At 39.3% G+C, this 27,416-nt stretch overlaps 2 protein-coding genes across 9 annotated transcripts in view; both read left to right on the forward strand.

Moving 5' to 3' along the window:
- HEATR4 (HEAT repeat containing 4) overlaps positions 1–3,600 on the forward strand; it is a 35,844-nt gene extending 32,244 nt beyond the window's left edge. For both annotated transcript variants that reach the window (XM_012724612.1, XM_004682071.2), the window contains exon 16: positions 3,424–3,600. In XM_012724612.1, coding sequence (XP_012580066.1) covers positions 3,424–3,585 — 162 coding nt within the window. In that variant the 3' untranslated portion in view covers positions 3,586–3,600. The remainder of the gene's footprint in view (positions 1–3,423) is intronic.
- A 13,818-nt stretch (positions 3,601–17,418) lies between these two features.
- NUMB (numb homolog (Drosophila)) overlaps positions 17,419–27,416 on the forward strand; it is a 134,641-nt gene continuing 124,643 nt past the window's right edge. For 3 of the 7 annotated variants that reach the window (XM_004681714.2, XM_012724583.1, XM_012724586.1), the window contains exon 1: positions 17,424–17,553. The gene's annotated coding sequence lies outside the window, so the exon portion shown is untranslated. Of the gene's footprint in view, positions 17,554–27,416 lie in introns of all 7 variants that reach the window. The other 4 variants (XM_012724585.1, XM_004681715.2, XM_012724587.1 and 1 more) reach the window with 3 other exon arrangements.

Consider the following 27,416-nt stretch of genomic DNA (forward strand, 5'->3'; position numbering starts at 1 on the left):
TATTCCAGCATTTATGTACTGGCATTTTAAATTAAAATTCTGTCACTTTTCAATGCAACCGAAAATACCATAATTCAATACCTACACCATCCATTTTTAAAAAGTATAATTAAACTAGATATTTGAAGTTGAAAATTAATCTTTCAAAATTTATATTTCCATTTTGAAATGACTTCTATACAGACTGTTATTCTAATATCTATTTTGCCTGAAGATATTTTCCATCAGCTTGTTATCTGCTGCAATGATAAATATTTAAATTGAGATTACAGTTACATTCTATAGTCATTCTGAATTCCTTCTCAGGAGTCCCTAACCATCTAACTGATTTTCTAAAATTTGCAGACACAAAAGTTCGTTCTTTGTGCTATAGAGCTCTAGGAGTATTGACAACTACATGGCAAATGCCTTGTATCTGCCATTTCAGTATCACACAGAATAATTTACCCTAAAAATTTCCTGTGCTTCACTTCCTACATTTTCTGTTCCATCCCCCAAACACCTGAGAATCACTGATCATTTTTAATATGGTTATAGTTTTCCTTTTTCCAGAGTGTCATGCAATTAAAAAGCATACATATGTGGCATTCTCAGCTTGCTTCTTTTACTTAATCATACACATTTATGGAGATTCACCCATGTCTTTTGCAGCTGGATTACTTCTTTCTTTCTTTTTTTTTTTTTTCAATGGTGAAAATTTAAACTCAGCCAGCTGGACTCATTTTAGATGAACCTAATTTAGTGGCAACATCCAAAGCCTCATGGCCAGGAGCCAGCTGAACAAAAGACACCTTCTTTCTGGCAGGTCTGATCAAGGTGTTGATTTTGGCTGTGTTGATGCCATAGAGCTTCTTCACAGCCTCTGTGATCTACTGCTTGTTGACCTTGACATCCATGATGGACACAAGTGTGTGTGGTACCATCTTCCTCATGGTGGTCTGGGGAACTCGATGATGGCCTGGTGATCCTAGATCAGTCACGTCACTCTCAATATTTGAGCCCTCCAGAGGCTCCCCACCACTCACCTGGTGGCCCCCAAGTTCCTTCATATCTTCTGAGGATATCTGGGTGCCTTTGGAGTTACAGTGTTTTAAACTTCTGGAGGATGGGTAACATGAGATCTTCTTTTTCTTGTAACTCTAGATGGCTTTTTAGTGCTGCTTTCTTGGGCTGCAAAGCTTTGGCTTTGGCTGAGGCTCCAACTCCAGGAGGGGCAGAGGCTTCCTTTTTCACTTTTGGCGCCATCTTTGTGAAAAAAAGTTAAAAAGCCATCACTCATTTCTTATCTCTCAATAATATTCCATAATATATATGTACCAAAGTTTATTGATTCACTCACTTATTGAAAGACATCTTGGTTGCTTCTAGTTTTTGGTGGTTATGAGTAAAGCTATTACATACATTCATTAGAGGCCCTTCCTGGTGGCACAATGGGTTAAAGCACAGCACTGCAAGCTAGCTGCAGGATTGATCCCTGGCCCTGGAGGTGATCCACATGGCCCCCTGCTGCTCCCCTCAGCAGTGTACTTCATCAATATGCCTGTTCTGTTCCCCTATCTGTCTCTGATGAATCTGCTCATCACCACTGCACCCCAGTTCTGTATGCATAAATAAATAAAAATCTCTAAAAATAAACATTCATTGAAGGTGAAACTTACTTTATCATGACTTCATTTTTCATTTCAAATATAAGAAATAGTCAATTATATGGTCCTTCACAATTAATGTATTCAATATTTAAGTAATGAAAACAATCAATATAATAATGCATTGGTGCTTATTCACTAGCATCAATATGAATAATATGAAAGTGAAATGATATTTATGAAATAAATATTATGTGACAAATAGGTAAGTGGACATATATTAAACTCTAGTGTTAGTTTTTTGAGATTAATTGAAGACTATTCAGATAAAAATAAAAAATAATCCGGCCCTCCCTGGTGGCGCAGCAGGTTAAAGCACAGTACTAAGAAGCTTAAGCAGATTCTGCATGAGTTCGATCCCTGCCTGCCCTGGAGGAGATCCACATGGTGCGGCAGACCTTTCCTGACCCGCCCGCTGCTCCCCTCAGCAGTGTACTTCATTGATCTGCCTGTTCTGCTCCCTGCTCTGTCTCTGGTGAATCTTCTCACCCTCCGCATCTCTGGCCTGTACCCCAGTTCTGTATGAATGAATACATAAATCTTTAAAAAAAAATCCCATTAAGTTTATCATACATGGTAATAAATATTGTCCTACTTATTAATTAAAGAAGAAAAGATACACACACACACAAACTTACATTTGTGGTATCACTGTAGGTTTACTCCCTATAAATAGATGATCATGATTCATCCTATTTTGATTCATTCTTATCAAAAAGGAAACATGTATGTTACATTATAATGCTGTATTATGAGAAAACTTTTTGTCCAGGTATTAGTGGTAATTTTATAATTTTGTACATAAAATTATATTATTATCATATAACAACTAGAAGACTTTTCCATAAACCAGTTATGAGCTCTACACATTTCAAGTCTTGTTTTTCCTCCTTTACCAACATACTTCAATGTTGGGCACCACAGAGCATGTCTTATCAACCTGTGACCCTGCACCTTTATGTCTGCTGTTTCCACATGTGTCTGTGTAAGGTACACTCACTCTGGAATGTTACTGGGAATAGACTGGCAGGTCTGTTTTCCTCTACCATCATAATGGTAAAGAACTCCAAAGAATTTTAAAATTTTAAATTCAAACCTGGTTTCCTCATCAAGGTAAGCTATAGAATGCATTTTACAGAACAATCTATTAGGTTAATTTATAACAGGTGAATATTTAGACATATGGTATATGGGCAACCATGTGTACTTTTGCCCTAAGCTGAGAATTCGTGAGGATGGCAATCCCTCATTTTATTCAATAAAATAATATTGAAACCTGGATTGAAAACAGAATTACTTAGATTCCTGGGCATGATTTAATCTAGATACAAGCTCAAACCTGGCCATCACTATATTAGTTTACTGAGTTAAAAAAAATAGAGAGAGCTATATGGTGTTCATATGGGCTATTCACCCTGAGTGAATTCACCTCAGCAAATGCCAGGAAAGAGTCTCTTTAGTCATAGCTGCAAGAATGTCCAACAGTTGCTGCAATTCCTGAATTAACAATAAAGACAGAGAAAACACAGGCTAGTCCTAAAGATAACCAGGCAGATGCCTAAGCTTTGAGTGGAAAATTTAGGCATTATCTCCACTAAGCTCTGACTGGGGTTAGGGGGGCCAGTCTTAAATTCATGGAGTGATTTTTTTATTTATTATATTATCTCCCAGAACAGTTCTGATAAACCATGGTTGAGGAGACATTCTTTTGGGATCTACCATTCACATGGGACCACATGTTTAGAATCTGCACTCATGTATTTGTATTTCTCTGCAGCCTGTGAAACCCCGCACACCAAATCCCTGGTCACACAGCTCAGTACTGGGCCTAAACACAAGAAGAAGAGGTTTCTCCTCCCTCATTTTTCAAAGGTCCATGCACTGCCTGGGAGGAAAGGAATGTGATGGGCCATTTGGATGTGACAACCAAGATCTCTAGCTAAGTAAAAACACATGGAGAAGTTTTGTCGAGAGACATGTCCTCTTCCTTTGGAAGGGAAGGTGATTATCTCTACAATAAGCTCTTCTCTTGCTTCAAGATAAATAGCAGCAGACCAAGTCACATCCTGTCTCTTTAACTGATGTTGTATAATCTCTGTCATTACATTTATAAAGAAAAATCTAATTAACTATACATCTGTTTTTTTAATGTGCATCATTTACACAGAGGGTTAAAGAAAATTAATATCACACTAGTCTATATGGCATATTTTCCCGTACCTATACATGTTGCTTCTAATAATTTTTTGATTTTCACATAAACCTCTACAATGTTGTATATTGGTACTGAAGTAAAAAATATTAACAATGCTGTCAGCTAACACTGTGCCAAACACATCTGACCCAAATTCTGCTTTTGGGCTAGTAGTTTGTCACTCTTGAGAGTTTTCAGATGGTGATGTTCTACAATATTGCCCATTTGCCTGAATCTTGGCACCCTCAGCTTGCTTCCATATGCTGCCCAGGATTAACCCAAAAAAATTTCTCATAAAAATGCAGAAAAATTCTCCTGTACCCCATTCATCTCTGTAAACTCTATAGCCTTTCTAACTGACCCAGTGAGGCCCAATTTATTTTCCATGCCTGGGCTGAGTAGGCAGTTTGTACAGACTGGGTTTTGGAAGAGACTTGGGCTTCTCATCCTTTCAAGATCATCTGTCCTCTGAGGACCTCTGAGGGAGGGCAAATGTTAAGACTTAAATCTTTCATTTTCCTTTACTTGTGGATGACTCACCTCAGCTGTTTTTGGGCAAACGTGTAGAAGATATAGAATGCAGTCAGTGCTTTCCTGTAACTCATTAGTGGATGATTAACCTGTTTTAGTTCTCTAACATATCCATGATATCAGAAAAGAAAACAAAAGTTTTAGATTTATCTTGTAGCTTTCAATTCTGAAGCAAACAACTTCACATTGCTCATTTATTCATCAGCAGTGCAATGGAGTTTCAGGCTCTGGGAAGGAGCCTAGAGATAAGACTGAAGTCAGTGTCTTTATTGGAATACACTGCTCAGTCAACATCAGGCTGTTATCTGGGGTGAGTCACCCCACAGGGTCATAGCATTCCCTAAAGCCTCTGGATTTGAGATTCTCTGGCAGTAAGTGGAAAACTATAGACTTCTAAAAACATCTATGAAGACAATGTGATGGAGACTCAATTTCAAATTCTTTTCTGCTACTAATAACTACAGGGCTCTGTGAAAATTATATTATCATTCTGGACTTTAATTTGTAAAATGGGAAAAGTAATAATTATCTCAATGGCCTATTGCAGTGGTTCTCAACTTGGTTGTATATTAAGACTGCTCTTTTTTTATAATATAGTAGCTTATTTTTACATCACATGTGCCTTTTCCCATCTCAGTTGCAATCCCCTTGGGCTTCCCATCACCAATAGCCCGTGTGCCATCACCATAATCCAGTACACTTCCCCCACTGTTTTTGATCCCATTCCCCACTCCATCCCATAAAATGTCTCTGGTATATAGTTGTTTATTATTATTATTTTCTCCCTTGGTCCGGTATACCTATACCGTTATACTGCTATGAGTGAAACCATCCGGTATTTTTCCTTTTCTTTCTGGCTTATTTTACTATGCATGATCTTTTCCAGCTCCATCCATGATCCATGTTGCTGCAAAAGGCATGTGTTTCTTTTTTTTTTTTTGGTTGCTGAGTAATAGTCGATTGTGTACATGTACCGCATCTTTTTAATCCAGTAAGAATGTTTTTTTAAAATGTTGAAACCTGTGCCTCATCTGCAAATTAAGTCAGAACCTCCAAAGATAAAATCCATACATCAGTAGACTTTAAAAACTTTTTAAAAGTTCATTCTAAAGAAGCTGTCAGCACAGATTATTAGTGAGGAATTAATACTATTACTTATGCAAAGCAGTTCTTACTAGCTCCTAGTTATCCCGCAGTTTAAGTTTTGAACCAGCAGTTGACTCTACTTTTGGTAGAGTTCTAAGATTGTGCCACTAGGTGTCAGTTTGACCATACAAGTTGGCTCCTGCAATCTTCTGGTTTCCTGCTCACAAACTAGCAACCACACTATCCCCACGACCATTTGTTGACTACCTGTCTCCACCAGCCACAGTGCTAATTGCTCTTGGAACATGTGATTTCTAATTTTATACTAAATAGTCAAAGTATTATTGACCCAGTCACAAGGATGCAAAAGGTGAAAAAAGATTCTCTGACTTGTTTAGGGTATACAAATTGTAAAACTGATATTCAAATTTCATTCATCCATTCACTTATTCAAAAACATTGATACTTACTGAGCACAAGATACTGGGGAACCATGTGGATATTGTTTAGTTCCATCCTCTGGAATTCATTTTTATCTTTCACTTGTAGAAAAGATGGACATCTCCTTTTAGAGTTGTTTTTGTCCTCAGGTTAGTTGTATCTTCTGAGAACTGAAAAGAGCAGACTGACTCTTAGATAGTTTCCTGGAATTGCTGTTCCATTAGAATGGACTGTATCCAATATAAAGACAAATTTAAAACTGAGAACATACTAGACACCTATGATGCTGGGACCCACATTTCTAGCCTGTTTTTACTACTGTCTTATTTACTTGTGCACTTCTGGCCTGTTTTACTACTGTCTTCTTTACTTGTGCACATTCTCAGCAACCATTTATTAACATAGAGTATATATCTAACATTTAACCAACAAATGCTTACTAAATAAATGACTTCCTAGTACTGTATTTAGTACTGTCCAAAAAGAGCCACAGGAAGTCTGCAACTCACTTTGTAAGCAAATCAGAATTTTCTTTCCAAAGGTGGTATTTTGTTCTAAAATGCCTCAACTGACTCATCTCCGAGGTGACAAGTTCTCACAGATCTTGGAGAAGATGAGCCAGAGAGCATAGAATTGCTGTATTACTAGATTTGATCAGTACCCAGAGTCTAATGTCTGTTCTAGCGTTCTGAATCATAGTGATACCAGCTGTACCTGTCTGAGTTATTTACCAACCTGGACAAGAGAGGTTACCAGGCTTGGGTCAAACCTGTAGTCTATTCAATAGTCTTTTATCTTGGAGGAAAGGTTATTTGAATAATGGTTCCTAAACCTGGTTATGAATCAGAATCATTTTGAAGAAGCTTTTCAAAATTAAAATATGGATCTCTGGGCTCTAATGAAATCCCCTAGGAGAGGGATTTCTAATGAAATCCCCTAGGAGAGGGATCTGGGATTCTCACATAGAACCAGGGTTGGAAAAATGGCTGGTTCACTCATGTATGGCTCTGTGAGCCATAAACTTGCTCTGATCCTTTCTACATTCTGATTATATTTTGGATAATGTGTTCTGTGTACTTATTATCTACAGTTTGAAGTAGTATTCCTTTTTATCAGTCCTAATCTTAACTCTGCTGGAGTTTGTAAATGATACTAAAATTCTAGGATTTGGGGATTTGTTATATGCATGTTATTTATGATACAATAAGCTTAACTCAGCTTTCCTCCATAACCATGTCAAATAGTCACATGTCTATTCTTGAGGTTTTTCTAGGTTTACAAACAGCTTCAGTTTTATCAAGTGATCTCTTCCACACCAAATAGACAACCTTTGTACACTTTGTACAAATAGCAGAAAAATAATACCTCTTCCTGTGATGATTGTGACCTGGAATGACTGTTGCTTAGGTCATTGGGACAGGTACTCACTTGTTGCAGGATTGGGCTAAAGTCCGAGTTAGTCAGTCTGTTAGCTTTGGAGAGTACAGGGAGGGAATATACTCTCAGGTAAGACCTCAAGGGATAACATATTCCTTTGTAGTAATAATGTAGATAGTTTGCAGAACTGAGACCAGAGGAGGAAATGGGAAGGGAGTTTGTATAGTAATAACTACAGGGAAACAAAATAGAGGAGAAAACCAGGTTCATATACCTGACAAATTAAAAAAAAAAAAAAAAAAGGAAGGGTGTCTAGTTTAACCACTTCCTAAAAAAGAAAAACAACAGAGATAGAAAGCTACAGTTAGGGAGAGCCACTTTAGAATCATTGGAAAGATCATTTTAGAATCTCCAAATGACCCTTGATAAATCAACGTAAACTTATGTACAAGCAGAAAAGAGAAAGGGGAGAGAGGGAGAGATGGAGAAAGTTACATTATCAGGTCATAGCCCAGAAATCTCTCTAGGCAAAGTGGCCTGGCCAGAATCTGCACAGAAAACTTACTGGAACTTGATCTGCCAGTGATGAGATTTCTGGTTGTAGTTGATACAGACCTCAACAATGACTTTGGTCTCAACTGGGGTGATTAGAAGATAGATATCCAGGGACATCCATCTTGAGATCCACTCAAGATGAACATACTGTGACCTCTGACTCCAACACACAAGTTTAAAGATGCTCTGGTTCCTATATGATCAACACTTAAAATAATAATAGCTTTTCCTGGCATTTCTTTTCATCAAGAGATTTCAAAGCATCTCACAAACATCTGCTCATCCCATGGGTAGCTGATTAAGCCACATCTCTGACATTCATCTTTTGCTTGCCTGTAAATGATGACTGAGCTAGAATTAAGAGCATGGGCCTCCGATTCTAGGTCTCACTCTCAACGCCCACTCTCTCTTCACTACCCTGTCTTAAGTAGCTTGTGGTATCCCCACAGGGTATAGTTCGCAGTAAGGGCCAGTGTATCAGATCTTCCTGCCTCTTTGCTGTCATCACCTCCCACTGACTGCACTGGTTCTCCAGTGTCCTGGCAACTGGGCTGAGCCTTTGATGTCTGGGAAATTTTGATGTGAGAATTTTTGAAGAATCTCCAGAGATTCATCATGTCTTGTTCTACTTTGTCCCAATTTATGTCTTCCCCCACAACCTCATGCCATCAAAGGACTGTGTCCTCTAACTTATTCTTTCTCTTTCTCGATGTCCATCTTCTCCTTCCCTCAGCAGCAGAAGAGAAAGCCACAGACTTGTGAGGTGGAAGGAATGTAAAGGAAAAGTCTTTGTTCTCAGATTGCCTTCTTGTTCCCAGAAAGGGGATAAGGCCATAAATCTTGGACTCCAATGGAAAGTGGAGGAGATTAGTTGGGTGAGCCTTTGCTTTCATCACTCATCTTGAGGGAGTAGACTTTTTATATATAAATATTTATTTTTATTTATTTATACAAGAACTGGGATGTAGACCAGAAGTTGGGGGGTGGGGGTGAGAGGATTCACTAGAGACAGAGTAGGGAGCAGAATAGGCAGATCTAGGCCTCCCTGGTGGTGCAGGGGTTAAGACAGTGCTATAGAGCTATCAAGATTCCCCAGCCAGCCAGGAGGGTGACTCACATGGCACAGCAGACCTCTTCTGTCCTGCCCACTGCTCCCTCAGCAGTGTATTTCAGTACATCTGCCTGTTCCGCTCCCCTTTCCATCTCTGGTAACTCCTCTCAACTTCACTCACCCCTGACCTGCACTCCAGTTCTTGTATGCATAAAAAAAAATAAATCTTTAAGGAAAAACAGGCAGACCTCCTGAAATATACTGCTGAGGGCAACAATGGGCGAGACAGGAGAGATCTGCTGTGGGTCAGCTTCCTGGCCAGGGATGCAACTCATGCTACAGGGGCTGCATACCTAGATAGCTTAATATTGCTGAGACTTAATCCCTTGTGCCACCAGGGAAGCTGTGATTTTTGTGTTTTAGATCAGGGGAGAGACCCTTGATGGGAAAATTCACCTCAGATTCTGAGGGGGAATTTTTTGGGGGCCACCACTAACCTAGTATTTTAATTTTTAGACCACAATGGTTTCAGACTGAGTCAGAGAAAAATGAACCAGCTCTTCTTGTCTCCAATGTTAGCAACCCTAAATAGAGTTTCTACAAAGGAATGACCCTGTCTTCAGAGTCTAACAGAGACAGAGACAGAGACAGGCAGTGGGATTCCAAATTCATTGTGCAGGGATGGCCCTGTATACCCTGGTAGAGAGCTTTATTTAGTCATATTCTGCCACTGTGCTTTTACTTACTAATTACTGTAACCATTACTGATCACTGTATGATAATTAGCACATGCCTTTTTCATAACTTTCATAGCACCACCCCAAAATAAATGATGGTGTAGGGTGGCAAAGCTGTTCCTGGAGACAACTCTGGACTCATTCTTTCACTAAATGTTTAGTGAACTACCATGGGCCAGGACTTGTGCCAGGCAGCTGTGAGCAGGATGGATATAGCCCTTGGCTTCACAATGCTGACACGCTGCACTAAGTGTGTTTACACATGGGATGTCATGTCTAAAGAGGAAGTGCATTGTATATAAGAGGTTAACCCAACCCAGTAGTGGTGGCTGGGTGAGAGCTAGAGGATGAGTAGGACCTAACCAACACAATCCAATTTAGGGTAAACTTACATTGTATTTGTATACTATATATTATATGCTATTATTTCCCCAGAACATAAAAATTAACCCCAAAGCTGCCTCCTCATATTAAGCCTGGGGATGCCAAATCCAGTGCCTTTCACTCTCTCCTGTTCAATGTGACACTCCCTTGGGTAAGTGAAATTCTAAAATATAATTATTTTAAAATATAATTATTGTATCCTACTAGATAGAGGATTCCAGGGAGGAAGATGGCACCAGGGAAGTAGGCATGATGATCAAATTCTTTTGTTTCCACATTGAGATCCAGTTCTCTATGCCCTTGGAATAGTCTGGGTCTATGGCAGGAAATATGTTTGTCTCCACTTGAGCAACATCCAGTTCTTATCTTTGGCTGCACTGAGGAAGACACTGATGTCCTTTTGTAGGAAACTAACAGGAAACCAAAAAAAAGCCTAGCACTAAATACACTTCCTGAGGGCAGAGTGAAATGGCGGCTGCCTTAGCTGTGGGTAGGAAAGGGCTGAATAAATAAATACACCATGCCTATTGTGTAGTCAGACTTCCTGGGGGCGAGTCCTTGTCTGCTCACCTCTTCTTTCCTTCCTACCATCAGTCATCCAGCAGAGGAGCAAAGGTCTTCTCTGGCTACCCAAGGTGTTGAGACTGTTTAGTGATCTCTCTGTGAAATAGAGGAAACAGAGTTGGAAGGAGAGAAGACAAAAGTCAAAGGAAGAGGAACTTGATATTGCCACATACCTCTCCTTTGACCTCACAGGACTTTCCCAGCAACTTCTGCTTTGAACCTTTCTATGCACAAATGTGGTGGTGTGGGCGGGGACGAGGGTGGAACTTGTGGAAAGGGGACCAGGGCTGGTGCACCTCAGAAAAACTGTGTCTGTTTAAATCACAGCTGCTCAGGTGACTTGATGTGGAGGCAGAGGTGTAAACTGTCATTATCTGTGAGTTATTTCTTCAATTCTTATCGTGTAGCACCTTTAGCAGAAACTGCTAAAGAAGGTGACTCTGGATCAGGAAGCTAACAGTTCCAGGGTCAGAGATCTTAAGACATTTCCTTGTGAGGATAATTTTTTCTTCTGTGTGAAGATAAAAGGAAAGACCATGGGAAAGAAAAGGAAGAATATGAGGGTAGTCAGGAGAGGTAAGGAGGAGGGGGAGGGGAAGAGAAAGAGAGATTGGTGTAGACAGTAGCTAGCATCTTGGCCTGAAAAAAGCAGATGAAAGGAAATGCACATTTGGACCTTTGTCTTTTCTACCCCCAGGTTTCAGATATTTATTAATCAGTGTAAACTCCAACACAATACACCCACATGATATTCATGCATTTAGAGGGGAAGTATTTCCTGGTTAAGTGGAAAATTGTGGAAATGGTTTCTGGAAGACTTTCATTTCAAGCAGCTTTATAGTGAATTTCTGGAACTTCTCTCTTCAATTTTGGTCATCTACATTCATGGAGTGGAACTTGTATTGGTCATTGGGACCCATTTTGTTCCAGGATTCTGGGTATTTCTTTCTGTCCCAACTGACAACTGTTTTGAACAGAGCCAGACACATGACATACAGGCTGCTCCAGTAACTCTGGCTCCAGTAAATACAAAGGGGGATCAAGCCAGGATGCTGCTACGCCTGACCAAGGATCTGAGGGAGAATGGTTGCAGGAGAGGCCCTGGGCTGGGAAGGAGAGGAGGACAAATCAGCAAGTTCCAGGACTCAGTCTCTGAACCTTTGCCTTTCTATGTTCATAACCCCTCAAATAGGTATTATAGATAAAAAATCTTTCTGTGTTTTTGATTTAGAAATCATCTATACTGTAGGAATTTCCCCTTTCCAGGCAGCCCCCACTCCCATATTTCTCATGTAATAGCCATGGGTGAGCCCTGAGAAATGACTCACAGCCAAAATAATGGGATTTCCTTGATTACAGTTTTTCATTTTCTCTGGCTGCAGGCCAGCCTTCCTCCCTTCCAAGGAAGGCAGCTTCGACCCAGCCCTGCTGGGTCACTCCAACTTCTTAGTGATCTCTCTCTTGTAGCATAAACTGAACTCTCTTCTTGCAACTTTCGCACTGCCAAATTGTTCTTTATTTATTTGCTTGGGCCTTAATATTCCCAATCTAGGAGTGGGAACCTCTTCTTGTCCTTTTCCCATCCATAAAGCCTGAGTAGGATCTTCTTTTTTTTCAACCCCAATGGAAGACTGAGTGTGACTAGCTTCTTTTGAAAGGGACCAAGATGTTCAGCTAAATGCCTTCTCATTCCCCCCTCTCTGAAACATTCACGAAGCCAGGCTCGTCATTTCTGCATATAGGAGGTTTGGGGGCTACTTTCTTAGATGAGGCACATAGGAAATTAGACAGGATCATTGCTATGTTGATCATATTTTATGAACCCCAAATATGGAATTGGGGTCTGGCAATTATGGGGTACATGAGGATAAATGAAACTAAATAATTGAAAATAAGACCATTCTGGAAAAGTTATCATAAGCATATATATCTGTGCATTAGTATGAAGAGGCAATGAAATATCACACACTCATATAACATCAATGATAACTAATGGTTACTGAGCACTTACTATGTGTCAGGTCCTAAATTATGTAAATTATCTCAATTATTCCTCATAAAAGGTTTCCTTCTAGCAGCTAGAAGGGAGGGAAAACCAGTCATTATATACATAATAATAATATTAATAGTAATAATAGTTATTATATATAGTCAGTTATATAATATGTGCCAGGCTCTGAATTGAGCATTTCACTGTTATCTTTAAATGAGCCTGACAAGTAGGTATTATTATTATTATTATACTAAGGTAGGCTGCTTCTAAAGTAGCTCCAGTGAAACCTTAGTATGTATATATTTGTAATCCTCTCTCCTTAAGATAAGAGTTAATGGCTTGCTTATAAATAATATAATGTGGCAAAAGTGATGGAATGTCATTTCTGGGATTTGATTGGAAAAGATTGACTTCTGTCTCGGTGGCAGGAGTCTAACTAGAGAAGACTTTCTCTTGCTGGCCCTCTCTTTTGTTGTGAGAAAGTCAGCCACCATGTTTTGAACTGCCTTGTAAAAGACTTACAAGGCAAGATACTGAGGGAGGTCTTTGGGCAAGAGCTTATGCGGACCTCAGGCCTTAACTTAAAGACTATGTGCTACTGAATCCTGCCAACAACAATCCTGCTAGAAAGTAGTTTTATCTCAACTAATTTCTGAAAGACTCTCATTTTGGGATGACTGCCGTTTTGTGAGAGACCCAGAGAGAAATGACCCAGCTAACTTATACCAGGAGCTGACCCTCAGAAACTGAGATAGTAAATATTAAGCTACTGACTTTTGGGAGTGATTTATTATACAAAAATAGATGACTAATACATATCCCACTTGGTAGATGAAGAAACTAAATCTTAGAGAGACTCCATCAGCTTTCCCAATGTTACCTAGTTAAAGTCAATGATGAGTGAATTTAAGTTCATTTTTCTTATGAGATTCCCAAGTGATTGGGGAATTGGAGTTCTAGGAGACATTCTACTCTGTGAAATCCTTGGAGTTCAGCCATGTTTCCAGGAAACTCTTTGTGTGTACATAAAACAGGGATGGACGAAAGTTAAATGGCACTAAGTGGCCCACTCCCTGCTGCAGAAGAATGGCTGGTCCACCCTTAGATCTGGTGATAGTAACTAAGGGCTCCATTCAATAGCACAATGGCGGAGCTAAGGGCTGCAGCTCTCCCATTTTATAAGCACTCGAGCCACCTACCTAGAACATACAAGTAGGAGGGTAAGACACATTATTCTTGAGGATGAAAATGTACACACTGAGTAATGAAAAGGTATGGTATACTATTTAAAAATCACACAACCCGTAGAATTGAAAAGCAAATGGTTCTGCCTCCAAAACACCCTCATCCATTGGCTATTTTTTTTTTTTTAAATCCCATCCATGAACAGAGCTTTGAACTTTGAAACCACAGTTTCGTTTCAGCATTGAAAGCACCTTGGCACTTCCCTGTGTTGGAAGCTCCCCAATATGGGATGGTTTTCCCAGAGAGTCTCTTTTTTCATCCAGAGCTTCATGCCAATAGTCACCTTTATGAATTAACAAAGATATACTTGGCTAGCTGTATGGATCTGTCCTTCCTTGGAAGCTTTATCCTGGTGTCAGAATAGCAGGCTTTGAGGTTAAGGTGAATTTCCAGGTGGCAGTAGAGTAAAGGTCCCACAGGTTAAAGCTCTGGCCCTGTTTCCCTTTCAGTCAGTGGCAGAGGCTGTACTTGGTTGGTATAATTATGCAACCTGGGTAAAGTCCACAGCTAGAGAGTGGGGGGCAGGACCCTAAGCTGGGTCAGCACTCTGATGGTGGCCTGTCTGTTTGTCTGTCTCCTACTTGTTGATCCCCTTCATACCTATCAGCATTTACCATCAAGGATCCCTAATTCAGGGAACAATTTCTTATCAAATATCTTGGCTTACCTCCAACAGCTAGCAGCAGGCGGCTCTGATGTTGTATGGGGGGGGGTGATTTTCTCCTTTACTAGTGTTTGTGTCTCTAGTTCACTTGGAATTGTGTGTAGAATTCAAGGGGAAATAAACAAACCAAAAAACAAAACAAACAAAGGAGCTTTTCCCTGGCCAGATAGCTTCCTTGGAATAAAATGGAAATAAAAGAAGACTTGCATTCTGCTCCTTTGAAAAGTGATATGATAAAATGGGAGCAAGGATAGCAAAGAAAAGAACAAAATGTTTCATCAGCATACACTGAAGCCCAAGGCAAACCATACTAACTCTAGATATTGGGACAGTGTTCTGCATCTTTCAATTTTGACTTAATCACGATTTAGAAAGACTATTTTTGCCTTCAATATACCTGCTATCCTGGTCTTGCTCAAGTGACTTTAACAGATAGCATCTACACCACCTCCACAGCCAGCCACACACACAAAACTGCAGACTCCCAGACTCCAGTGTTCTTGCTTTCTAAGAGGGGCCTGTGAGAGTGTTGGAGAAGCACGTAACTCGGGAAAGAAATGAGAAGCTAGATGGAATAATTACCTTATAAGGTTACCTGTACATGCAAAATCAAAACATCAGGTATAAGCAATAACTTTTCCAGCTATTTATATGGCTTTCAATAACATAACAGTCTTCTGTATCAAAGAATGTTTCCTCTTTAAGGTTTTCTCTGAGTTGCACATGTCTATGATACATTTCTTAACTGGTTTTCACAGGAATAGGAGTGGTGGAGTGTTCTGTATGAGCAAAACCATTTCTGAATACTTTTATTGTTTTAGTGTATGGAATAGAATGGCTGGCTGATTTTTGTGACACTTTTTATAGCTTTGTGATAATTTGTGCAGTTCCTTTACTCAGATGGCAAGTCCTCTTGGTGAGGGCTGGCCTAATTTTATGTTCTTTGTGGCACCTAGTCACTATGGCTGTGCAAGAGCCATTATTACCCAAAGTACCATAATAATGGCCATGCCTTCCTATGACGTTATTATTTCCTATCTGCCAGGACATTAATTGCCTTCCTAACTTGCTCTAAAATTGGTAGGTAGGGCACACAGCCAAGACTAGAAAGGAAAAAAACGGCTGGTAATGTATTAAAAGGCTGTAAAAGGACACACTGATACCTCCTGCTCACTGTGTCATCTTCACATTTGTATGTTACTTCATTTGTTATGGGGTGTTTGCTGGGGCTTGCTTTCTGTCTTAGTTTCCATCTTATCATGGTCAATGTCCTATCTTTCCCTTAACTAAATGATTCAGACATCTCTGAAGTTATTTTGGCTTTTCCACTTTCCTTTTAGAGGCTTTTTATGAGTCATTGAACTGAAGGGGAGGTTATTTCTAAATTGGAAGGTGAGGATAAGAGAAGGGGGAGGAAATTTCCGGAAAATAACTAGGAAAAGACACCTTATTGTTATGTATAGTTACTGGAGAAATAATTTCCGCTTAGTTTGGTGATAAAGGTATGGAGTTTATTCAAATAGCTATTAATATAGGCTTGAAAATACTTTTTTTTTTCCTGGATAACAATGTGGTCTCAGATTCACTGGAATTTGTTTTACAAAGGACAGAAGGGTAAATGGAAGAGATATGAAAGAGAAAGTAGGCAGGAAAAAGAAAAGGCAAAGCATAAAACTTTAGTCCAGAGTCCTAGTGACACAGGAAGTTCCCAATAATGAAGTAATGCTTGCGAGAGGAGTAGCTCTTTGACCAGTCCTAGTCCATCCCTGAATGTATGTTTCATGGTCCATGGGTGGAACTGCAAGGAAGCTACATTTAAATCAGAAATTGAAAGAGTAATTAGGCCAGCATTTTATTATATAGGAGCAGGAAAAGTGGGTGGAAGTGAAAAATGAAAACCAAAAAGCTAATGATGGCTATATTTCTAGGAGCACAAGAGCTTTTATAGCAACACCAGATTTTTCAAAAATGCCTACTGTGATTTGTACCCAAATGAATTTTTAAAAAATGCAATCATTTATTCTGGTGCATTGTGCCAATGTGAGAAAGGAACTGCAATTCATTCAATGGTTCTAATTTAGAGTGCTAAGAAGAGAGGTTTAGAAAAAAAAAAAAGGCAAGCACTTTAAGTATTTGACACACATCTAGTCGGGTTATTTAAGAATGGCTGAACATAAAATTCAAGTCGGGTGGTGGGGAGAACGGAATTCTCACCACACGGGTAAACCGTGACCCACTTAGTCTCAGCTCTCAGATGGCTGCGTGGACTTTTCCAGGAACCAGTCAGGGCTGAGCTTGGGCATGGAAGAACTCTCAACACGCCACTTCAGTTTATTAACGAGGCTTACAATTGCAACCGAGGAGGAATGGTTTCTACGGTTGTACTTTGCCCTTTAGCATGGAGATTTCTAGAAAGCACTTCAAGGAATCAGGGCACATTAGGACTGCAAGAAAAAAAGGGAGAAATTTTTTATTTTACATAAAAATAAGTTCCAGACCAGGGGGTCGGATATACTTCTTAAACACAGCCTCTGATGTTGGTGTATTGTAACTACTACCTTATGAGTAAACTAGCAGTGGCTAACTACCTTTTATAGGAAGGGCGCTGGACGAGGCGAAGAGTTTTAAGAGTGAATTCTACAACAAAGAGTTAACCCTTCCCCAGTAACCTCGGAGTAGAGCTTTCCACTTTCCAGCTCTCTACTCTGCAACCAAACTGTGCCCAAGCTTGAACCAAGCTTGGCCGTCACAGCTCTTGCCAGTTTACTTAACAGACACTTTCAGCAGCCTATCAAAACTTCGAACTGACCAACCGTCAACCAATTACAACTAAAGTTTTGTCTAGGACGCTCCAAGTCCGGGCGGGGGCTAATACTGGGTCCAGGAAAAGGGGCGGTAAAGAAGCCATGACCGGGAGGTAAACTAAACCAATCAGAGCAGAGAGTCGCTGCCCCACCATCCAATGGAGAGCTCAGAAGTATGAAACAGGGAGGGCCTGTTGTCATGGGGGAGGTGGTGGTGCTTGGTGGCTGCTGGCGGCCGAGGTAGAGGCAGTGGCTCAGGAGTTGGTCGTGGGCAGCTGCAGGTGAGTGCGGGTGAAGCGAGCCTGAGGTCCAGGGGGCCGTGGCTGGGCGGAAACTCAAACCTGGCGCTTCGGAGGCGGAGGCGGGAGCAAGGGGGCCTGGACTTCGGGCCGGGTCGGGCCGGGGCCAGGGCGGAGGCGGGGGCGGCGGCGGCGAGTTCGCGCTGACTGGGCTGGTGGGAGAATGGCCCGGTTCCCGGCCGCGGAGTTCGCGCTGCCGAGGGAGACTGGGGCTGGAGCCGGGCGGGCCCGGCGGGGCGGCTTCGTGGGACGTCTTGCTGCGCGGGTCTGGGGCACGGACCGGTGACCTGGTGTTGGGGGCAGCTCCCTGGGGAGACGAAGCGGCCGGGGTCCCAGAGAGGGGAAGGAATGACCCTCAGTGACCGGTAACGACCTGGCTTGTGGGCGCACGGGGATACCCCGGACTGCTTGGGTGCGGAGGAGCAGGGAAGCCCGGGAACCCTGGGAGCGGCCCCATTGGAGAGAGCTGGGGGGCCGGGAAACTGGGAGTGGCCGGGGTCGGAGCGAGAAGGGCGGCGGGCAGAGCGAGGGCGACCCGGGTCTCCGGTGACAGGGAGCGGCCTGGGTCCGAGCCAGGGCGTCTGAGGAAGGGCAAGGAGGGTCAGGGGACCCTCCTGAGAAGGCGGCTGTCCCGGGAGGAGGTATTCTGAGGAGATGAGGACCCGCGGATCTTGGGAAGGGGGGACCCGTGGAGACCTTGAACTGCGTGGGGAGGAACCGTAGCTCCTTGCCCTCTGCCGCTGGTCTGGGATAGGAGACCCAAGACCTGACTGGGAGCTCTTGGGTCTGAGAATCCCCGGGGGACAAGAGAAAAACTCCTCCAGGAGTAGAGCTCAGTTTGAGACTAGGGTAAGGGGTCTATCTGGGAAGTGGAAATAATCCTGGAGAGGAATCAAGCAAAATGACATCGGGGTAGGGCCGGGGAGAAATAATTTCCTAGCAGGAAGGCAGAGTGGATAGGCGCAGTAGGGGTGGGGGGGAGCGAGAAAGTTGCTCAGCAAGAGTAGGGTTTTTGTGGAAACTGGCCTGAGTAGCAGACACGAAACATTCACAGTGGAACCATAATGGGTTCTAAGGACTTCAAATGCCAAGACGCCATCTGGGACCAGGCGAAAGGTCCTAAAAGCGAGATTAGGTGAATTGCATTCTGGTGGTTTAGACATTTATATTAGGAAGACAGCAGTGATATTAGAAAATAAGGAAATTGACAGGATAGGGATTTGGAAAGAGGGAGTAAAAGCTGAAGTAAAGGACCTAATCAGAAAGTCATGAAGAGAATACCACACCCTCACCAAATTAGAAATGTTTGAATTCCAGTTCCACCACCGCTGGGAAAATTTCACCTCTCTGTGCAAAAGTTTTCTCATTTGTACAATAGAGATGTGATGGTTTTTATGTTTTTTGTTTATTTTTTAACTTAAAGCGCTTTGGAGTAGTGACTTGCTCAGAGTAAGCACTGTGCACTGCATTGTTAAAAAGAGAATGTAGAGTGACTTGTGTTTACCCTCCTCCCCTTTATTGGTAACAGTGGTTCCGAATACTGCATATGATTTAGGGGATTAGGTTCACACCTTCTCTGATGTTACCATGCTGCTTCCACCATTTAAGCATCCATAGTCCTTTAAGCTAGACCTTTGGGTCCTCCCCCACCTTCTTTAATTAGTGGTTTGTAAGCTTTTGCTGGCATCAGAATCACCTGGAGGGCTGGTGAATGCTTATCCCACTTACAGTTTCTGATTGAGTAGTTATGAGGTGGGCCTTGAGACTACATTTCTCTCAGGTGTTGCTTTTGTTAGCAAACTACACTTTAAGAACCACTTGCTTTAATGAAAACAGTAATAGTATAGCAGCCTTAAAATACCTCTTCACATTGCTAGAGATAGGAGGGCAAATTGCCAAAAAGATCCTATTATAAAGATATACTGTTTTAAGTCTGTTTTTCAAACTGGGTCATGATTGATTAGTGATTTATAAAATCAGTTATCATCAGCATTGTGAATAAAGAGAATAGAACAGAACTGACTGGTATTGCACTAGGTGAGGTGAATTGTTATTTTGGCAGTTTTCTCATCATACATGTGTGTACTAAGTCACAATGTAAAATACATTTCTTACAGTCAAAGAGTTTGAAAAACTGTTTTGAGCCTGTAGCACAGCAAAAGCAACCTATTAGTATGGAAAGCAGGGAGCTGGGTTATGATTTATTTTTTCATGGGAATTCTTTCTCAGGTGGTGCTAGTCTATTAAATTTCTTCAGTGTCTGATTTGGTTTCTCACGTTTGCCTTATCACATATTTTGTAGTGCCTCTTTAGATATAATTATTGGCCTGAATACTTGAGGAAATTTGAGGCAAAGCAATGAAACTGAGTGGTGTTTCTAAGATGTGCTACACTTTTCTTTTACTTGTGCCCTCTTGTGTATCCCATACTGTAAAGCATTGTCTGTAAATAACCTAATTATAAACAGCAGGTTGGCAACAAATCACTAACACTGAAACACACTGGTTTAAGAACACTTTATGTACAGAAAATAACTAAAAACCAAATAAGACACATTTTAAAAAGGAAAGATATTGTTTTTAGAAAGTAATTTTGAAGCTTTTCATGGCCTTGTACTAACACAATACATACTACAAAAGCATTTTTAAAGGAACTAAATTAAATGGTATATTATAGATTTGTAAATTTTTTGAAGAGGGAAGAAACAATGATAATACTTGATAAAATGAACCAGAGATAGAAGCTTAACAACTAAGTAAATAGTTTATTAAGCAGGGACTTACGTTGTGGTGTTTTTCTCCCTTGAGAGTGAACTGGATGTGGTATATATTGTAAATTTACTTGTTTGGGGGGCCTAAATGTAGTCTGTGGTATTAAATTATTTTGAGAGCATATTGTCTACATTGTGCTGCTCTTGGTTTGATTGCTTGTCTATTGAAAATTAGATGTCTCTTGTTTAGAAAGAGTTGGTGAAAGTCTGCTTTTATGAGTATAAGAACAGAGAAAGCAGTATTGAAAATTGAAAGATTCTTGCAGCTCTTTTTAAAATCTTTAATCCAGGAGAATTATATAACCCTTTCATTAATGTTTCATGAAATTGTGAATAAGTTGTTGGCTTAACTTTGCATCAGGATTTTTAGATAATTTTTTCTCCCTCAGAAATTAGTTTCAGCTGTTTAAAAAAATGCATACAAGAATTGGGGTACAGGCCCAGAGGTGTGTGTGTGTGTGGGGGTGAGGGGATTCTCCAGAGACAGAGTAGGAAACAGAACAGGCAGATTGCCTGAAATACACTGCTGAGGGGAGCAGTGGGTGGAATAGGAGAGGACTGCTGCACCATGTGGGTCACCTCCATGACCAGGGTGTGAACTCATGCTGCAGTGGCTGTGGATAGCTTCATACTGCTGAGCTTTAACTTGTTGCACCACCAGGAAGGACCCTGTTTCAGATTTTTATATTTTGTCAGCATTTTTATTTTTGATTGGAAGATTGCAAAACCTAGTCATTGCATGTTTGAGTTGAAAAACATAAGCACTTTTTTCACAAAACAAATTTACTAATTTTGGCAATAAAGTTTTTATAGATGAACTCTTACAATGAATTAAATTGAATATCCCTGCCACCAAACTGTATTTTCTTTAGAATAGTGTACATTTGGTGGGCACATTTGTATAGATCTTTTAATTCTTCAACTGATGAAGGAATGTTGAATCTTAATACTTGAGTGTGAGAAAAATATATAAGGTCATTCATAATTGTGAACATTGCCCTGTTTGATTACTTACTTGCTTTTTAATAAATGGACTTTATTCAGTTGACTTGTTATTCACCCATAATTTAATCATACTTATCTATGAATAGCTCTGATTGCTCAACTCCTTTTACTGTGAAGTTTGTTAATCTGTAGTTGAATAACTGGTGGTTTTTAAATCCCAAAAGAACTGTGCATTTCTAACTGTACAGTTGAGACTCAATTTCATATAAATTCATTCAGGTAAATGATTTAAAAAATTGGAAGTTCAATTAACACAAGTTAATTAAGTTTATTTTTAAATTTCAGTAGCTTTGTCTTCATTTATAAATAGCTTCTCATTTGCTTTCTTTGCTTCTTGCCCTGTAGCTACCCATTCAGTAATCCTAATGGAAATGCTGGTGCCTGAAAATCAAGTTCTGTAAAAGCACAAAACCTCTATGTCAGGTTTTTAGTTTACTGGGAGAATTCCTTTATTAGAAAAAGACTTGGTAAACTTAATCACTTAAAAAAAGCCTTTTATTTAAAAGAGTACTTGAAAATCTACATTTTATTTTGGATTTGACAAAACACATCCATTTTGTTTAATATATTTTGACTTCTATAAAAATGTATCTTGAATTCTGACAATTTCAGAATTCTAATATACTTTTCCTTGATAGGACTAGGAAAAAAGGACATTCTGCTCATTGAATGAAAAACATTTAATCTTGAATTTATGATAAATCTTTTATATGCAAATAATTTTTGTTTTAATGACATAGCATATACATTGGTTTGCTTTAGTAATATGATATGTGGCATCATTATTAAAGATTTATATATATTTTACTATATAAACTTTAGATTATTTGTTTAGATGTGAGACATGGGCTGATAAATAGGTCGTCATTAACTACTAGGTATGATTTTGCTGTTTATTTTTGAGACTAAGTTTGTACTTGGAAATCATGGAGCAAAAGGAGATTTGAAACTAAGGGAGAATGAGAATACTGACATGTGTTTAAGGAGGAGTTTGGAGGATCTGCAGGAAATATGTCTAGAGGAGTGAGCAGTTCTTGGCAGTTTTCCTGCAGTGACATATGTAAAGGAGGATGATCCTATTTGCAACATTCTCCCAGGAACATATTTTTCATTTTGTGCCGTTTCTGCTGCTATTTTCTTCCAGCCAGGAAAGCATGTTAGACTGAAAAGTGCCATTTCTAGACTGTGCAGACCTTAAAAAAAAAAAAAAAAGGCTGGAACTGTCTCTGCTTCATAGCTTTTGGGAGTAGGTCCCTAGCAATCATAACTAAGCCAGGCCTTCCTCCTATTTGTTCTTTCCAGTGGAATCTGGAGTGAACAGTAGGGGAAGAGTCCCACTTAATCTTAAATGCATCAACCAAGAAACTGCTATACTTGTAATTAATGTTGAGTGATATTCCCTTTTCTCAGCACTAAAATTGTTTCACCCACTTGCTTATTGATACCTGTATTATTCTAATCACAATCAAAGCCTTGAATTCTCTGACTAGGTACAAAATCTTAGTTGTAGTAACTTATGCATATAGTTAATTAAGAAAATGATTATTGTCAGATTTTTTTTTCTAGTTTGGTTAGGAAAAGGGGGAAGCACTCAGTCTCAAGTTACTAAAGGAAGTGGGATTGAAAACTAGAACACTGCTTGAGTTCTGAATAAAGGCAAAATCAGGGACGCTAGAACACAGAAAAAACATTTAAGATTCACCTTGGGTAACCTTTCATCTTTTTGGTTATTTGTGTATCTTCTCTGGAGAAATGTCTACTCATATCCCTTGCTAATTTGTAAAATTTAGTTGTCGTTTGTTATTGAGATATGAGTTATACAAATTCTATGTATTCTGGATACAAGTCCCTTATCAAATACATGATTTGCAAATTTATGTTCTTCCAGTATGTGGGCTGTGTTTTCACTGCCTTGATGGTGTTCTTTGAAGCACAAAAGTGTTTTTGTTTTGATGAAATTCAACTTTTATTTTGCTTGTATGTTTGAGAAAATATTTAAGAAAGCATTTCCTAATCCAGGGTCATAAATATGTATGTCTATGTTTTCTTCTAAGAGTTATAGTTTAAGCTTTTCCATTTAGATCTGTGATCTGTTTTTTTTTTTTTTTTAAGATTTATATATTTATGCCTGCAAGAACTGGGGTACAGAGTTGTGGGGGGTGATAGGATTCACCAGAGAAAGAGCAGGGAGCAGAACAAGCAGACTGACCGAAATACACAGATGAAGGAAGAGCGGGCAAGACAGAAGAGGTCTGCTGGGACGTGTGGGTCAGCTCCCTGGCTGGGGATCAAACTTGGGTTGCAGTGGCTGTGGAAGCTTCATACCCATTGCGCCACCAGGGAGGGCCCAGGTTGTGATCTATTTTGAGTTAATTTTGTGTACATTGTGTAGAAAGGGCCCAATTTAATTCTTTTGCATATGGAACCCAGTTGGCCCAGCAACCTTTGTTGAGACCATTACTTTTGTATATTACTATCAAAAGTTTATAGTTTTATGCTGTGTACTGTTTCTTCCAAGTAGTAATTTGTTGGTATAGGGTCTAATGTGACAGTTGGAGTCAGTGCTGAGGGAAGCAATTTAGAATTGCAAGAAGGGGCTGTAGACCCCATTGATTTAAATATATAATTGCTTAATTTCATCCTGGCATTACTTTATGCTTGATTGACTATTAAATGAAGTTCAGCTGCCATTTTTTTTGTCTACTGGGCTACCCTATATGTAGTTCCATGGATGTTTCAGTGTTGGACTGTTTAATGAAAAGCAGGGTCAAATTTTTAAGCATGTGACTCAATAGAAGAAAAAATTCTCTTACGCCACTTCTTTTCTTCCTGTCTTTCCTCCCTTTCTCCTTTTTAACTCACTTATTTCCTTTTACTCTTAAGAAGAGATTTACTTTGGATTATTACCTTTTTATGAAGAAAGATCAAATACTAAGGCTTTTTTTTCCCTAAAGATTTATTTATTTATACATACAAAAAGTGGAGTACAAGCCTGAAGTGTAGGGGGTGGTGAGATGATTTACCAGAGTGGGGAGCAGAACAGGCAGATTGACAAAGTACACTGCTGAGGAGAGCAGCAGGCGAAAAAGGAGAAATCTGCTGTGCCATGTGGGTCACCTCCCTGGCTTGGGATCAAACTTGTGTTTCAGTGACTACCTATAGGTTCATAGTGTTGCACTTTAACTAAACCATTGCGCTATCAGGAGGGGCCAGGGCTGGCTTTTTTAAGTTGATGTTTCAAGTAATTGTTCAATAGTGATGATTTAAAACATTATAGAGAAACATTTTAAGAATTTTTATTAACCTTGTATATTTAAGATCCAGAATTAACATTAGTACCAAAATTTTTTTTCTATATAATTCCAATTGAAGGTTAGAAATAGCATGGTATTTTCCTTTTTGTTTAAAAAATAGCAAGAATATAGTTACTGTACAACTTGCAGGGTTTCTCTAGCATTTGAAACAAACATTCTTTGTTTATAGAACATTTGACTCTAAATTGTCTTTTAATTTTCCCCCCTATGCTTTTAATAGATGTAGTTATTCTCTTTTGAAGCTTTTGGGAGCTAAAGGAAACATGTATACCTTTTGAAAGTATTTGAATTTTATGTGTCTCCTCTATTTGTAGAGATCTGCCTCTTTAGGATATGAGGCCAGTACTTTGCCAAGTAAGAACTAATTTTCTGGGAAATCAGGTTGCTGGCTTGACTTCTTGCTGTGCCTTTCCCTTCTTTTGTTGCTTTGTAAAAGAGCTGAGTTCAGTCTTGTGGAAAATCACCAGATCGTCTAATTATTTTCTCTAGCTCAAATTAAACATGATCGGTATACATTAACACAGTACCGAATTCTGTAACTGTCTTGTCATTGATTTGTTAGCGTATCTTGAAGGACTTTGACTTCATTTCTAAGTATCAAGAGAAATATTTTTTACATTTCCTTGTTAAGGTGGATTTCTGTTAAGTGGAATTATCAAGTTAAGGTATATACATTTTTTAGGACTCTCAAGCATAAGATAATTGCTTTCTAGAAAAGTTGTACTAATTTGCATTCCATTACCAGTGTATGAATTTGAGATATAAAAATCTTTGCCAATAGTGTTATCATTTAAAAGTATTTGCTAATTTGATAAGGAGTAAATAGTAACTGGCTTCTGAAATTTTTATTATATGGTCACTAGTGACATTTTGAATGATTATTAACTTTTAAGTTTTCTTTGAGTGATGTTCTTGTTCTTTGTCCATTTTTCTTTTGAGTGGCCACTCATTTTTAAGTGGAATTTAGGAATAGATAATATTCATAGCTGTGATTTAATTTACATAAAGTTTAGCAAAAAGTTGTTTCTTGTTCCCTTCAATTTAGTTTTGCCTTCCTTCTCCACTATTTTCTGATTTTGTCTGTTCTTGGATCTCATATAAATGAATAATACTACAGATATTCTTTTTATCTGACATTTAAATTCATGTTTTTGATATTAATTTCTTTGTTGTCTTTTTTTTATTAAGGAAACCATAATCAATAGAAAATCAATGAAAGGGCATTAGTATGTCCTTTTAAGTATGATGCTGTTATGGCAATCTCTAAACCACACTTCAAAGTGTTCAATTTGCCTTAAGTACACTTGCAGCTTCCTGAGACCTCATTTCCATCACAGTAGCCATTTTATACCTGTCTCATTTCTGTACATGGGTACTTTCTGGAGAGAAAACTCAGGACGAACATGAAATGAGAATGCATAAGAAAAGAATATATTCAGGGCCTCCATAGTGGTGCAAGGGGTTAAGTCTCAGCACTATGAAGCTATCTGCAGCCTCTGCAGCATGAGTTGTCTGTCCCCCGTGTCCCCCCCCCCATCCATATGGCAGAGAGCCCTCTGCCATCTTGCCGGCTGCTAGGTTGCTCCCCTCCACAGTGTATTTCAGTAGATCTGCTTGTTCTACTCCCCACTGTCTCTGGGGAGCCCCCTCCCCCTTTCTGGTCTACACCCCAGTTCTTGTATGTATACGTAAATCTTTTAAAAGAAGTTAAAAAGAATATCCTCAGTATGTGTAAACATAGTTAAAGAGTTTTATGAAAAATATTACTTAATAAAACCCTGGGATTTATTTGACTCATAAAAGCACCAATTAAAAAAATTCCTCAGAAGTTTATATTCTGTCAAGAAAAGTCAGGTGAATTAATGAACACAAATAAGCTTATTTTCAGATTATCTGAAATTATCTTTAACAGGGGTTGTTTAACATGTACAACTTGAAGAATATAAAAGTGAGGCATGGTTACTGAATAGTAAATTCTACATTATTATTGTAGGTAACAGGTAACTTCCTACCTAGGTGGCACAGTATTTCATCTTCTGAATACATTGTTTTTTCATTCTCTCATTAATAAACTTTTGTGTTTTTTCCAGTTTCGCCTCTTATGAATAAGGCTGTTATAGACATTGCTGTTCAGTTCCATTTGTTAACATGTTTATTTCTCATGGTTTAATATCAAGGAGTGGAAATGTTGGTTTAGGAGGCAAATGTTTAATCAACTTTATAAGAAATTTCTAAGTGATTCTACTCTAGTGTTGTATGAGATCCAGTGGATTCATATTCTGGCCACTACTTTGATTTCAGCTATTTTAGTGGGCATGTAGTAATACTTTAGAGTGATTTAATTTGCATTTTTGAGATGACTAAGTAAGTTGAACATTTACTTTTTTGTTGCTAGGATCTTTGGCAAAGGCAAATCTGCATTTGATAGTAAATATCTTAATAAAAGGTTAAGTATGCTTTATTACTATATGTGGATTAGATTTATTCTGAGTTGTTAATACAAGTTAATGTATTAAGATAAAATCAAAAGCATTTCAAGTATAAATTTTTCAGAAGTTCCATATTATAGTGACAGTTCATATAGATTTCCTGGAGTTAGTTGAGACTAGCTGTTAATATTAATGAGTGTTACAGGGCAACCCAATGTGAACTGGGTTGCCTGTCTGTGGGGTCCTCGCCCGCCCGTGTGCTTAAAATTCAATTGTACTGCAGGCACACACAAAAAGGGTCAGTAATGGGTTTATTTACAAAGGAGG

Source organism: Condylura cristata, unplaced genomic scaffold (assembly GCF_000260355.1).
Source record: "Condylura cristata isolate star-nosed mole 26May11 unplaced genomic scaffold, ConCri1.0 scaffold00013, whole genome shotgun sequence".
Classification (NCBI taxonomy): Eukaryota; Metazoa; Chordata; class Mammalia; order Eulipotyphla; family Talpidae; genus Condylura; species Condylura cristata.